Consider the following 12,885-nt stretch of genomic DNA (forward strand, 5'->3'; position numbering starts at 1 on the left):
GTTGCTTTTTCTTTCTGGAAACCAACAGCCCTATAAGCTGATTCAACAAGACACAGAATGCGTCTAATGCCTGGGTAACATCTCTGACAGCTGTCAAGTGCAGCATAAAGGCTCTCTCTTCTTCAAGCTTCTATTTTCTTCCCTACAACAAAAAGAGGGCTGAATATTCCGTGACAAGTTGAATAACGTTTCATAAGCTCCGTATATAAATATCTTTCTGACAGGCTTGAAGTTTTAACGTTACAAAATGGTCACAGAAATCAGCAAGAGGATTTGCAGAACATTCGCTGGAAGGCCACCGAGCGAGATTCACTCATTCAACGCTTGGGTTGAAAAAAACGGGAACAAAAAGGGGAGATGTTGCTTGAGACCAGGAGACACCAAACAGGGGGATTGTGTAATATGATCTCCATACTAAGTGTTTAGACCCTAATCAGCATATTGTGGTTTTGATGAGAAGTTATTAAAATATTTCCCCCCTGGAATTAACTCTAATTCAGCTCAATATGCCCTGATTTCATTGTTGCATCTCCCCTGATGAAGACAGACGTGTTCAATCAGCCTCTGAATAGGCCGCATGTTAACAGACGGCCAGCATCTGATGACAAGGCCCGCCCCATTAGCTCCATAATCACACCAAGAGTCCCTGGCGGTTATGGATGACGTTACTAAAAGTAAAGCTCTCGTGAAGGAACAGAGACGCATCTGACTGAAGAAATCCAGCTAATGCGTGTGTCAGTAACGGGCTGAACGTGAATCTAAATCTTCAGGTGGAGCTCGCCAGAACAGGCAAGCCCGCCTTACTGCTGCATCTTAAGTGAAGAGACAAACAGCTCACTGAAAGCAGCAATTACACTTGATTACTTTGACAGAGTGTGCTTACTTCCCTCGTTTACTGAGTCATCCATTATCTAAACCTGTGATAGGCAGAACAGCTTTAACTAATACACCTCCCCCCCTTATTAAACACTGGATGTTTCATCTTTGCTGTTGTGTCAGTAATAACTCCTTTGTTAATCACATCCTATGCTATGGACAGTTGTAGGGCTGTCATCAATGGTTTCATTATCTATACATCTGTGGTTATTCTTAGGATGTGTGCGTTAGTCTGTGAAATCTAAAGAAATGTACAAAACGCGAGACATATTTTCGAAGAGCCTATGGGGACATCTTCAAAATGCTTCTTTTTAAACTCTATTACAGTAAATGATACAGAAAAGCGGCAAATTTTAACATTTAATAGGCAAGAAAAAGCAAATGTTTAGTCTTTTTAGTGACTGAAATGAAATACATACATTTGTGCTCATAAGTTTACATACCCTGGCAGAATTTGTGATTTCTTTTGGCCATTTTTCAGAGAATATGAATGATATGTGGTTGGGTGAAGCCATTAATTGTCAAACAACTGTGTGTACTCTCTTTATATCATAATGACTACAGACATTACTCAAGAAATCATAAATTCTGCCAGGGGATGTAAATGTACGAGCACATAATCTGAATACCTTAAAATAAATTGTCTTCAGGGTTACAAAGTAGTTCCAAAATTCTCTAAGCCTGAGCAGTACGTGACACTCCAAACCCCCCTTTAAACAGCTTTGTGTAGCATTAAAACATGTATACAAAGTGAGTTTGTATGCAGATTTCTAAACCCATGAACCTTTTTATTGCAGCATTGCAGTTTTTTTGGGGGGGGGGAGACGACGACGACATATAGAGGAGTGCATGAAAATGTCATTCATAATTCTGACACTGGAATGAAATAGCTAACATTTTATTGCAGACTACACGCTGTAAAATAGGAATTTGAGAGAGGCTTTCTGCTTCAGAAAGGCATCAATTCAAAAGAGATGTCCTTCTTTTGTCACATCCTCTCCATTCAGTCCATTACTGCTACTCTTGACTTGTCCACTCCAGAAGGGCTTTTTTCAACCAAACGGTTGATTGCATTTGATGTTGACTGTAATTACTGACTTCTAGGTCACGTGTGCAGTGAGCTGGACGGTGCATTAGCTTTGCACATTATGCAAATTGATATATTTTTGATCAGAATCATAAAGTCGGACATACCATCACTTATTATTTGCTGAGTAAAAATACCTGTAGTGAGGACTTGCTGCTGAGACTATATCTTGGATGCAGTGAGTACATGTGTCTTATGCAACTCCGTCTGACAATATCTTTTGTTTGCAAAGCTTGCAGTGGAATTTGCTCAACCTTCCATCACACTACTGCACATACAGGACATGATTATGAGCATGTGGCTCCAGGACAGTCAGTCTTGTAATTAATACAGTGCCCAGCAGCAGGAGTAGAGAGAAACAGGTGACAGGCCAGATCTGAGCCCTCTAACTCTCTTGGGTTTCAACATCTGGCTGGCGTTCACTCTATACCACCATTGTTGCCGCCCTCACATCGAGGTGAGAAATACAAACAGCTGGCCCGTGCTGCCCTACAGACCTTGTGCCAAGATACTACACTATACACAGATCAGCAGCTCGCCGGCCACAACAAAAGGGATCACTGTGACGCTTAGCTTACTGACATGGCACTACGGCTCCGTGAGCTGCCAATGGATCACACTTAAGCCCAGATAGTCAGTCTTACCGTCAACAATCAAGGGGGATGAATCAATCAAATACAGCTGGTAACAGATAATCTCTACCTCACTGGGCCTAAGTAAGACAGCTAAGAAAGGCTTCTAACTAAATCCAACAAAAGAGCAAAATCTTACTAAAAGTAAGTTGTTCATATTGCTCATCAAAAGCCTCCATCAGTTTGGGCTTATGATCAAATGTAGAGCTGCAACTTATCATTTTGATTAAACTTAATAATTTGGGTTTTTTTTTCAATTAAAATGCCTGTTAAGATTGAAAAATATAACAGAGTACTTCCCTCACAAATGTACATACTTTTTTGTAATAAGGGATTCAAAAATAGAAGCATATATTTGTATTTGGAAATTGGGCTTATGGCTTCAAAAACTTTTTTGTCATGATTGGTAGTTTCACAAGTAGGGGTTCCAGATGGGAAATGCAGGTAAAAACTGGCTAAGCAACTTTTCAAGCCAACCACACCTACCAAATTTTCATGACAAAACAACTACAAAAAGGATCATTTTTGAAAGAATAAGCCTGATCATGACAATGTTCCCGAGTTCTCGACCATAAAAATCACACAAGCGATTTTTGCTGGAAAATAAAGATAGCACTTTTGAAAGTGCAACACTTAAATTTTAAACAGTCTTTAAAATGCAGGCAAGTGGTGCTGGTAATGTTTTTGTCAGACAGGATTAGCTGTTATGTCGAGGCACATGTATAATGTGCACTTCTGTGCTTTGCTGGATGTCTTCCTCCCCCCTCTCCCTTGTTTACATGTTCTGTCACAAGGTTTCCATTAATGGCTCAATAATGTAGCAAACCACGTGTTTCTGCCGTTAACCCTCCCTGTTGTGTTGCGGGTCAAATTGACCCTTTTAAAAGTCTATTTTAGGCTATATATACACCTACCACACCAGCTAAATGCAGCATAAAAACAGAAGGTGTCGTGTTAAGTTCATAAAATAAAAAAAATAAAAATGTAAAATATAATGAGAAAAAATCCATGCCATGTAAAACTATTGAATTTATATTTAGGGATTTCTCATTTACATTAAAATAGTTTTAACATTAATTTGAATGAAAATGAGTTAGTTATCCTCATTGAAGCATGATCTGTGAGAATTAAAGAACACCAGTGGACTAAATCATAATTTAAATGGTTAGTAATGGAGTTAAAAAATTATATTTAACAAAATCTGATTTGGCTTTTTTGGGGGTTCTTAGATAATTGGATATGCACCGGGTCAATTGACCTAGGAACAGTATCTCTGTTCCAGAGAAAGGAACATAACAGGAGGGTTAAGTAAGAACTCTACACTCAACATGGAGGGGGGCTAACCATGTTAGCTGCTAGCAGAGAAACAGGGAGGGTCAGGGAGTCCAGCCAAACCGAGCTGATAGCCCGTGTGCTGCGTACAAACACGGTTCCCCCTTGCTCTGGTAATAAAAGGAGAGTTTGTGATTAAACACAATATTAGAAAACCACTCAAGTCAACAGTTGTGGAACTCTTGACTTAACGCACCTCTATTTACAATTCAACTTGTTCTTAAATCAAACACCCCCAGGAAAATGTCTCCAAAGAGGGACAAAATGAAGCGACCCAGAGACAAACATGGAGCAGATAATGGATGTTTTTCCCCTCTGATACCGAAACGTGTGATCTCTCCGGAAGCACATGTCACTTGACTAATGTAGCGCGTAAATGTACTTCAAGTAACTTCGAGTAATATCAGCGAACAGGGCGTATGCTCAGCCTCAGTTTCGAGTGTTCCGTGTGTATTTGATCCACGTATGTTGTAGTAACATGCCTTGTTTTCTAAGTTAGTCAAACTACTTGAACTCCAGGTGAGTGTTCCGTCACAGCTCGTCATGATTAGCAACGTTAGCATCCCAACTGCCAGTTAAGCTAGCGTTAGCTAACTCGCTAAACGCTGTTTGTCTCTTTAAACATGTCTCAAATGTTTTGCTGCTGCTGGCGAAAGAAAGATTGGAAACCGACCGCCTCTCCTTAGTTTGGTTACTTACATTGTGTCGCCCGAAGTCAATAACCGACTTTCGGTTAAAGGGTGGAAATCCAGGTTGTACGTCGAAGTCATGCTCAAAACAACGTCGAGCTATCTAACAATGAGAGTCCGCTCACTCGCAAAGAGGTTCAACTCCGACAACAAGACGGAGCAGAACAGGTGCAGGGAGGGGGCGTCTTCTTCAAAACTGCATGAGAGAGAGAGAGAGCACCGATATCTGTCTTCTTTCTTCCTCCTGATTTCCCTCTCTGGTCCCCCGTCTGAAATAAAATGAGGCGAGCCGCTGTCACACGGCACACACAGAGCTGCAGCAAACCAGAGGCGTGGCCTGCTCAACAAAAGTCTAACCATGCTGTCTCAGAACAACGCTCCTGCTAAATCACACTAATATCTCTATGGGGGCTGGGACGTGCTGTCCTACACATAGATAGATGTACTTTATTTCAGACCCATAGGTCCATATTAGCACAAGAGTAATATAAAAGACTTAAAACACAAGTAAAATACATGTCCAGGAAGAAATAAAAAGATCATATTACAACAATACACATTCATTTTGATTAGAGCATAAAAGGGCATTTGTTCCAATGTTTCCAAAAGCAAGAAAAATACCTTGTGTCACTTAACCCTCCTGTTAAGTGGCGGTTCAAACTGACCCTTTCTATTCTATTCTATTTTAGGTAATATATGCCTTCCAAACCTGCTAAATGCAACATAAAGATCTGGGCAGCATGTGACAGAAGAGGTGTCTCGTGTTAATTTATCAACATCACTTCATACATTTTTTTCTTCTTCAAAATGTAAAACAAAACAAACAAAAATCAATGTAAAACTACTGTATATATATTTAGGGATTTCCAATGTACATTAAAAACAGTTTTAACATTAATTTGAAAAAAAAACAAGTGAGTTATCCACATTGAACCATGATCTGTGAGAATTAAAGAATACCAATGGACTAAATCTTCATTTAAATGGTTAGTAATGGAGTTAAAATTAATGTGTATGGGATTTTTTGGGGGTTCTTACACTTTTGGATCATTAAATATGCCCCGGGTTAAGTTGACCCAGGAACATTATTGCTGTACATAAGCAATTAATGTAACAGGGGGGTTAATGTGGGCTGAGTGAGCTCCCTTAAAATGTTCTGAATCAGCTAAGCGACACATAAATGTATACATCAAATTTCTCAGTACAGCATGAAATGTAGGGACATTGTTTGATACAAACATTAAACTTGCACTGGTCCATCTTGGTAGTTTAAGGATGTGCATCATTATAGGCTATCTAGATAGTTTATCGGCCTATTTCTTAGTTCACAAGGTTTATCTACTGTGGCATGATGATGGCTCATGATGACCGATATTCTGAAGCCTTATAAGATAGAGAAAAATCAGGGCCTATTGTTCTTCCTCTTCTTCTTTGTTTATTCTATCAGGTAAAAGACTCATTGAGATTTAAAACCTCTTTTCAAGAGTGACCTGGTCAAGACGGCAGCACAAAACAGGTTACAACACACAACAAGCACACAAAACAACACAAATAAAATACGGTCACAGTTTCACATGGTTACATGATTACACAGTGCAATCACAATATCCAATTGTTTCTCTGTCTTTTATAATTGACTTGAATTCCCCCAGAGTCACAAGATGTGTCAGTTTCAAGTCCTTCTGCACATCATTCCAGGTAAACAGGGCTGAAAATTTAAAAGCCTTTTTGCCCAGTTCAGTTTTGACTCTCGGGACCTGGAACTGTATGACGTCCTGAGAGCGCAGTCCATATCTACGAGTCTATGATCGTACAAAGATGGACAGTGTGCGACAGCATATAAGGAACAGTGATGTACATGATAGCTGCAACCAGTAATAAAATGCAAAGCACAGAGATATAGGCTACAGTATCTTGTTAAGGGAGTTAAGTCAGTGGATGAGTCTGGAGTCTAATGACTCTGATTAGAGAGCCATTTAAAATGTTTAAATATAGAACCCATGTCATAACTATCAAGATTAATGATGCTGCTCCTGTTGTTTCCATCATATCTCAAGAGTCTAAATTAGGCACCTGTTCCTATGAGAATTTGATTAGGCAAATAAATAAGACTATTTACAGTTTGTTTATTGTGCTTATTGTGATAGGTCTGTAAATCTCTTCCAACCTAAATTGAGATGATTAAATTGCAGTTACTCTTGCTGTGTTGCTTTTCCCTAGGGTCACAGGTCATGTTCCTCTTTGTGCTGGGCTGTAGTTTCCCTGGGGGAGGGGGAGCCTATCTTCTTTTGTTGTACTGGACTTGCAGGGCGAGGCCTCTACACTTGGGGGGGGGGGGGGTGTGGGGGTGTGAAGGAGGAGGAGATGGGGGGGGTTATCATTTGCTGTTTGCTAAAGCAGAGGGGCAGTGGAGGGGGAATAGCCTAATTATCAAACCAATTTATTATTACTCCAGCAGCTGCAAAACCCAAAAATATTATTTATAACGAGTGTTAAGAAACGTCCTTTTCACAAGATCCAACATAATCCTTGTATCCATGGCAATTTAAACTTGGCTCCAGTGCAGAGGGTGCTCTATTAAACAGTGCCTAAAAGAGGCTTGTATGCATAATGTCATATGCGACCTATTTTACCATACATGAAGACAAGCCCACTTTGCAACATGCATTAGCATTAAGCTTGAGGGACTGCTATAAAAAGCTAGTAGAAACCTCTCTGGAGAATCAGGTTTCATTAAGATTGAGGAAAAACACAACAATGTCATCCCATCCGTGGCAATTCACATATTTCCTTTGACTCAATTAGATCTCAGGGGATCTTATTGAATAGATTTGACATAAAAGGAGCAGGATTCTTGTAAAGAGAGGCTTCTCTTTTCCTTGTGTGTATGTGTAACTCATACAGCACAGTTTAGTTTATTTTCATCATTTGGTGCTGTATCTCCTTTGCATTTCTAAGAGATTTTTTTGGGAATGCATTCCAGAGGCTGATGTCTAGTTGCTGGCACCTTCTAATACTAGCCTCCTATTCTTAATCTGAGATTATCACTACTGTAATCCTATCATAATCCTCCCCATGTACCATGCTTTTGTTGTTTACATCAAATGTTTTCCCCTTAATGTAGCAGAACTCAAATCACACTCGCCCATCCTCATCATCCAGCAGTTAAATTTGCACCCTCTTCGTGACAAACGGCACAGTATAAAAATAGGCCAGTTTCAAATCCAAATGGGCCACATCCTTTCTTCTTGGATATGTTGCCTTGAACTCTGTGTTACAGTTTTTCACATCCTAGTTTGTGTGTGAGAGAATTTGCAGAATGGCGACCAACTAAAGGGCTCTCAAAATGGAGAGAACTTCTTCTGTGTCAAGATGTACTGAGCACACAAGATAACACTGTCTTATCAGGGTGCAGTTCCTCTAAACCAATGCAAATGATGTGATATATGCAAATTTTAAAGTCTAATCTTTCAAAGATGTTTTCTTGTTTACTGAATGTGTTCATTGAGGCCGGGAAGGGTTCAGTAGACATCAAATCACATGTTGTTTTTCAGTGGCCTGTATCACTCAGAGGCAAACACCTGCATTACTGACACATTCATCTCTTTATTTGCAGTTCAAGCCAGCATCTGAGTCCTACAGGAACTCAGACAAGAGGAGTGAGGTACATTACATGACCCCAGAAACCTATATGATATTGATTTTTGTGTTTTGATGTAATTTGAAACACATCTTCCACCTCCTGTTTGAATCATTTTTGTTGAGTGAACATTGGATTTATTTAAATATCAATATTAATCAAATTCCACCTGATATTTTCTGGGGTTTTAAAAATAAAAATCTAGGGGACAAGCAGAGGAACACCACCCTGCCCACACTCACACAGTCACAGCATGGGAGAACGCTTCAACTGGAAACAATACATCCTATCAAAATATTCAGCCCAGACAAAGAAGCAGTCCAAACACGGGCTGCTCTACAAAAGCCAGCCCAGATTTGAATGAGGGGCCAACCTCAACGTACCTCATAGGCAGGTCCTCATTCCTGACAGAGATCCCGGCCGCAGAGGGGGGACAGCGCATGCTGTTGGCATACAAACTCTGCACCAGAGCCAGCTCAGAAGAATGTTCCAACATCGGTGCTCTGGAAAAATCCACCCGGTGTAATGGACACTTTCTTCTCTTTCCCTCTTTCCTCTATGTGTTTCTCTCCTTTCTCTTGTCTCCCGCCCACTCTTTCTCCTCGGTTTAGTGCAGCAGAGCGGCGCCCACCCCCTTCGCTGACTGGCGTGGCTGAAATAATCCTCTCTGACAGCTCATCGTGCGCTAATGCATTGTGCTGCCTGCGGCAGCCCAGTTTGCAGGCTGTAAAGCTGTGGCCACAGTAGCCCTTTTGCACTAATTGACACCCATATTAGGCAAACTTCAGGAAATTGGACATGGATGATTTATACCCGATGGCAGATTGAGGAAAAATTAGGAGAAACAACGATCAGTTAATACAAAATCTCATCCACAAGTCCTGGTTCAGTGGCACGCTAATGTGCATGTTGGCATGATGTATTTGAATCAGGGAACTGCTCCAGATACAGGCTGGAGAAAGGTGTACTCTTGGGAGTCAGGTGTTCTTAAAAAAAGCTTATCACAACTATTTTAATACTCACCTGTCTACTTATCACTAAGCACCTGCACATACAGTGGGTACATATTTTAATCATCTCAGTTCAGCCTGTGGGGATGTAGGCTATATGTCACTTCCCCTCAGTGAGCTAGCTGATAATGAACCTCAATGTCAATATTTTTCTGGATATAAAGTGGGCTAAAGTTAACCTGCTTGGATATAAGCAAAAATCAAATTCAGCACTGTTAGAAAAAGACAGATTACAGCACAGCCCACATAGTGCAGCATTTCAGACTGCAGTGAATTTATGCTCAAGTATCTGTAGTGTAGGAAAGTTACTTGAACAGCCTGTTAGAGTACAACATGTAGGACTATTTAAGGTGCCTTTTAGTGGAAAGCAAATGTACTTATATGTAGATTGTATTTCTATGTAGAGATCCAAAAAGGACAACTACTGTCCACATTAATATTACATTCCTGGAAACCTTATCATCTCTTGATGACGCATGATGTGTGATGTTGAACCTAGTGAGCAGGCTGACCTAGTGCAATCAAAGTCTCATTTGCATTGAAGAAAGCTCATTTGCCTGTTTTCTTTCCATGTAGTTGGGGAAATGACGAAGGGAAATCCACTTCGAAGCTGCTGAACATTAAAGCACTCTCTTCATATGAAACAATTGAAGCACATTTTCCAGTTCTTATGCAACCCAATATAAATTTTCAAGTATTTTGTTAGGACATTCTCCGCACAAAGCCCAGGAGGGTTTATATCTGGGTCTCTTTCTCCCATAGGTGTTGCGTCCTGTTAGAGTGACATGACATTAAGCAGGAAAGTCGTCTGAAACAGGGTCATGTAGGTGTGTGTGGGTATCATAGCTGAGAAGAGAAGCATGAAGGGGCTCCACTTCCTCTGATCGTTGCGTAAAATCCTCTTCATTTCAGCCCTGCGCTCACTTCTGACATGAATATTTTAAACACTGATGTTGAAATCCAGTTCTTTATGGTGTGTTGCCGCTTAGTATGACTGTCAGTGCCAGAGGCGTCATGCAGAGCACAGAGTAAGTGAAGGTCTCTTTTCCTGCTCTGATCTACCAACATGACAGAGTGCAAAAATGCACAGTATGATAATGTGGGGCCATGTTTTAATGCTTTGCACTCAAGGCCTCATGAAAAAGAGATTTCAGGGATAGAATAACAACTCAAAACACAAGATATGCTCTGTGCTCTAGACTCGTTTAAGCTTCAAAGACTCAACATTGTTATAAAAAAAAAAAACAGCCACATCCTGTTCACATTTTCATTTAAGAGAGAGGCAGTGTAAGGGTTTCTTAGTGCTTGCTGCGGTTGAAAAAACTGCACTGAAGTGTGTCATGTAATCAGACAAATAACTGCACGTTAACAGCGCTGCAGGTGGCCTCGTGATGAGTGAAAGCAACCATCAGCTTTCCCTTTTTTACCACTCGTGAGCTCCCTTGGGACTGATGGCACAAACACTATCTGTGTTTTTGTGTCTGAGAAGTGAAACTGTTCCAGCTCGATGCACAATGCACTCTTTGGTGTGTCTGAACGCAGAGTGTACGGTTTTAACATGAGGAAGTAAAAATGAACATGTTGAGCCAAGAGAGCAATCTGAGGATGTCAGCTAAGGCCCTTTGTGACAAACCCTTTTTGACAGTTTGAGACTAAATCATGAATTGATTAATCTTTGGCTGCAGCCCTATACATAACACCTTTAAAAGGTCCTCTTATTCTATATAGCAGCAGTGTAATATACCACTTAAGAGTGGGGGTAGATGCATCTGGAAAAGGTGAGAATATTTGTACCTAATAAGTAATGAAGACTTAATCCTTTTCCTTGCATACGTGCCAGAGCTCCCTCTTTACCGGCGCTAGGCGGGAAAATTTATGATCCAACAGATGCTAGCAGCAAGCTTTGACTGTACGAGACCTGACACCAGCATGTGTGACTGAAGAGGGACTGACACAGCTAGAGAGGCCCATGAGTGGAGTTAGCACATTACACTCTGCTCAGCAGGGAATACTGCTATCTATGACCACCATGACATTTTAATTCATACTAAGTCTCATCTTTTCCCCTTCAATAACTTAATGCTGAAAACCTGATATATATACTTAGAAATTATATATCACCATAATGCTTCATTACAGATGTAACAGACTGTGTCCCTGTCTAATTCTGTCTGTCTGTGTGGACGTGCATGAGAGGCTGCATTTCATATGATAAAGAGCTACACCACATTGAAATGTCAGCTTGTTTTGCATGGACAGAAGTCATTCTACTTCCCCTTTACGGAGGCCACTCATCATTTTTTCCACTTCCCCTTTTATTTAGTGTTATCAGAAGACTGAGTAGATTTCCATCAGGGCCTTCTATGGGAATAGACACTCAAACAGAGACAATGAGAAAGTTGAATAAGCAGAAGGAACATTTCAAGAATCAAGAAAGTGAGTGAGTCAGGTGTACTTTCTAGCTCTAGCTCATATCAGTGATTGAAATAAAGCTATCAGAGCCTGAGCTTTAAACTGTGTGTCGTCTCTGTGACTGTACTCACCAAATACAGACATTAAAAACAGGTCAGTGAATGGGTGTGACCACATTACCCCCTACTGACTCAGACTAAAAATGAACTAAAGTCAGTATCTGGTGCAGTCTTGTGTTCAGACCTAAATTTAACAGCAATCAGCCTGTTACCACCTCAAAATATTAAACGACATTACAAGATTGTATCAAACTAATTCAGAAAGGTTGAAAACTTTAATGGGTCTGTTTCATTTGGAACACTGGTGCTCTACACAGCACAGCCCACCCTCCTGTCAAAGAATTGATTTGAAAGCACTGCTTCTGTTCATAAATCTTTAAATGGTTTTGCACCAAAATACACATCTGATATGCTCGAATATAAACCAACCAGACTCCTGCGGTAAGCCAGCACTTGACTTCAGATTGTTACTTGAAATAAATAAAAGCACAGAGAACCTAATAAATATCCAGAACTGTCACAGTTCAGTGTTTTGATAGGTCATGAACCCCTCTGCAACAGATACAACAGTTGTGTACTTGCGTTGTAAATGGAAAAAATAAGGTAGTTCAGGCATGCAAAAACCTGCATCGTAAAAAACAGTCCACTGACAGCTGATGAGATACGCTTTATGGTCTCACAGTGCGCTCTTCTCCATGAAAAGTCTTAGTAGCTTCTGATGAGCTGTAAATCACTTTTACAGTCACCTGCAGGTTCTCTCATGAAGCACAGCACTTCAGGAGCACCTTTAACTCAAAGGCATACTTCACGGGACGAAGATTCCACACGCATCAACAAAGAAACACCTGTCACATTTTCTACATTCATTGTGTGACAAGTTATTTTTTTTTCCTGACCCTGCCATGTTGTCTACACAGTTCCTGTCATGAGCAGCACAGCAGTGTTTGTGCATGAATAATGACCCCATGTGGTCACTGAAGGAAAAGCAAAAACAACTCTGCTGCAGATGGAAAAGGAGACATTTTTAGACGAAAGAAATCTGTCCCTCGCAAATCTTCAGTCAGCTTTCTAAAAAAAAAAAGCAAAGCCGGTGCAATGTGACTGTCAAGAACGCTCCCACATATCTGATGAAGGTAAAGAGATGAGTG

General features: G+C 40.5%; 1 protein-coding gene across 16 annotated transcripts in view; it reads right to left on the minus strand.

The window, feature by feature from the left end:
* LOC117814816 (CUGBP Elav-like family member 2) overlaps nucleotides 1-4,968 on the minus strand; it is a 29,648-nt gene extending 24,680 nt beyond the window's left edge. For 8 of the 16 annotated variants that reach the window (XR_004631635.1, XR_004631633.1, XR_004631631.1 and 5 more), the window contains exon 1: nucleotides 4,627-4,968. Coding sequence is in view for 7 of the 16 variants with exons in the window: in XM_034686346.1 (XP_034542237.1) it covers nucleotides 4,627-4,697 (71 nt within the window). In the remaining 9 variants the exon portion in view is untranslated. The remainder of the gene's footprint in view (nucleotides 1-4,626) is intronic. The other 8 variants (XR_004631638.1, XR_004631637.1, XR_004631636.1 and 5 more) reach the window with 1 other exon arrangement.
* Between the last annotated feature and the right edge of the window lie 7,917 nt (nucleotides 4,969-12,885).

This window comes from Notolabrus celidotus, chromosome 6 (genome assembly GCF_009762535.1).
Source record: "Notolabrus celidotus isolate fNotCel1 chromosome 6, fNotCel1.pri, whole genome shotgun sequence".
Taxonomy (NCBI): Eukaryota; Metazoa; Chordata; class Actinopteri; order Labriformes; family Labridae; genus Notolabrus; species Notolabrus celidotus.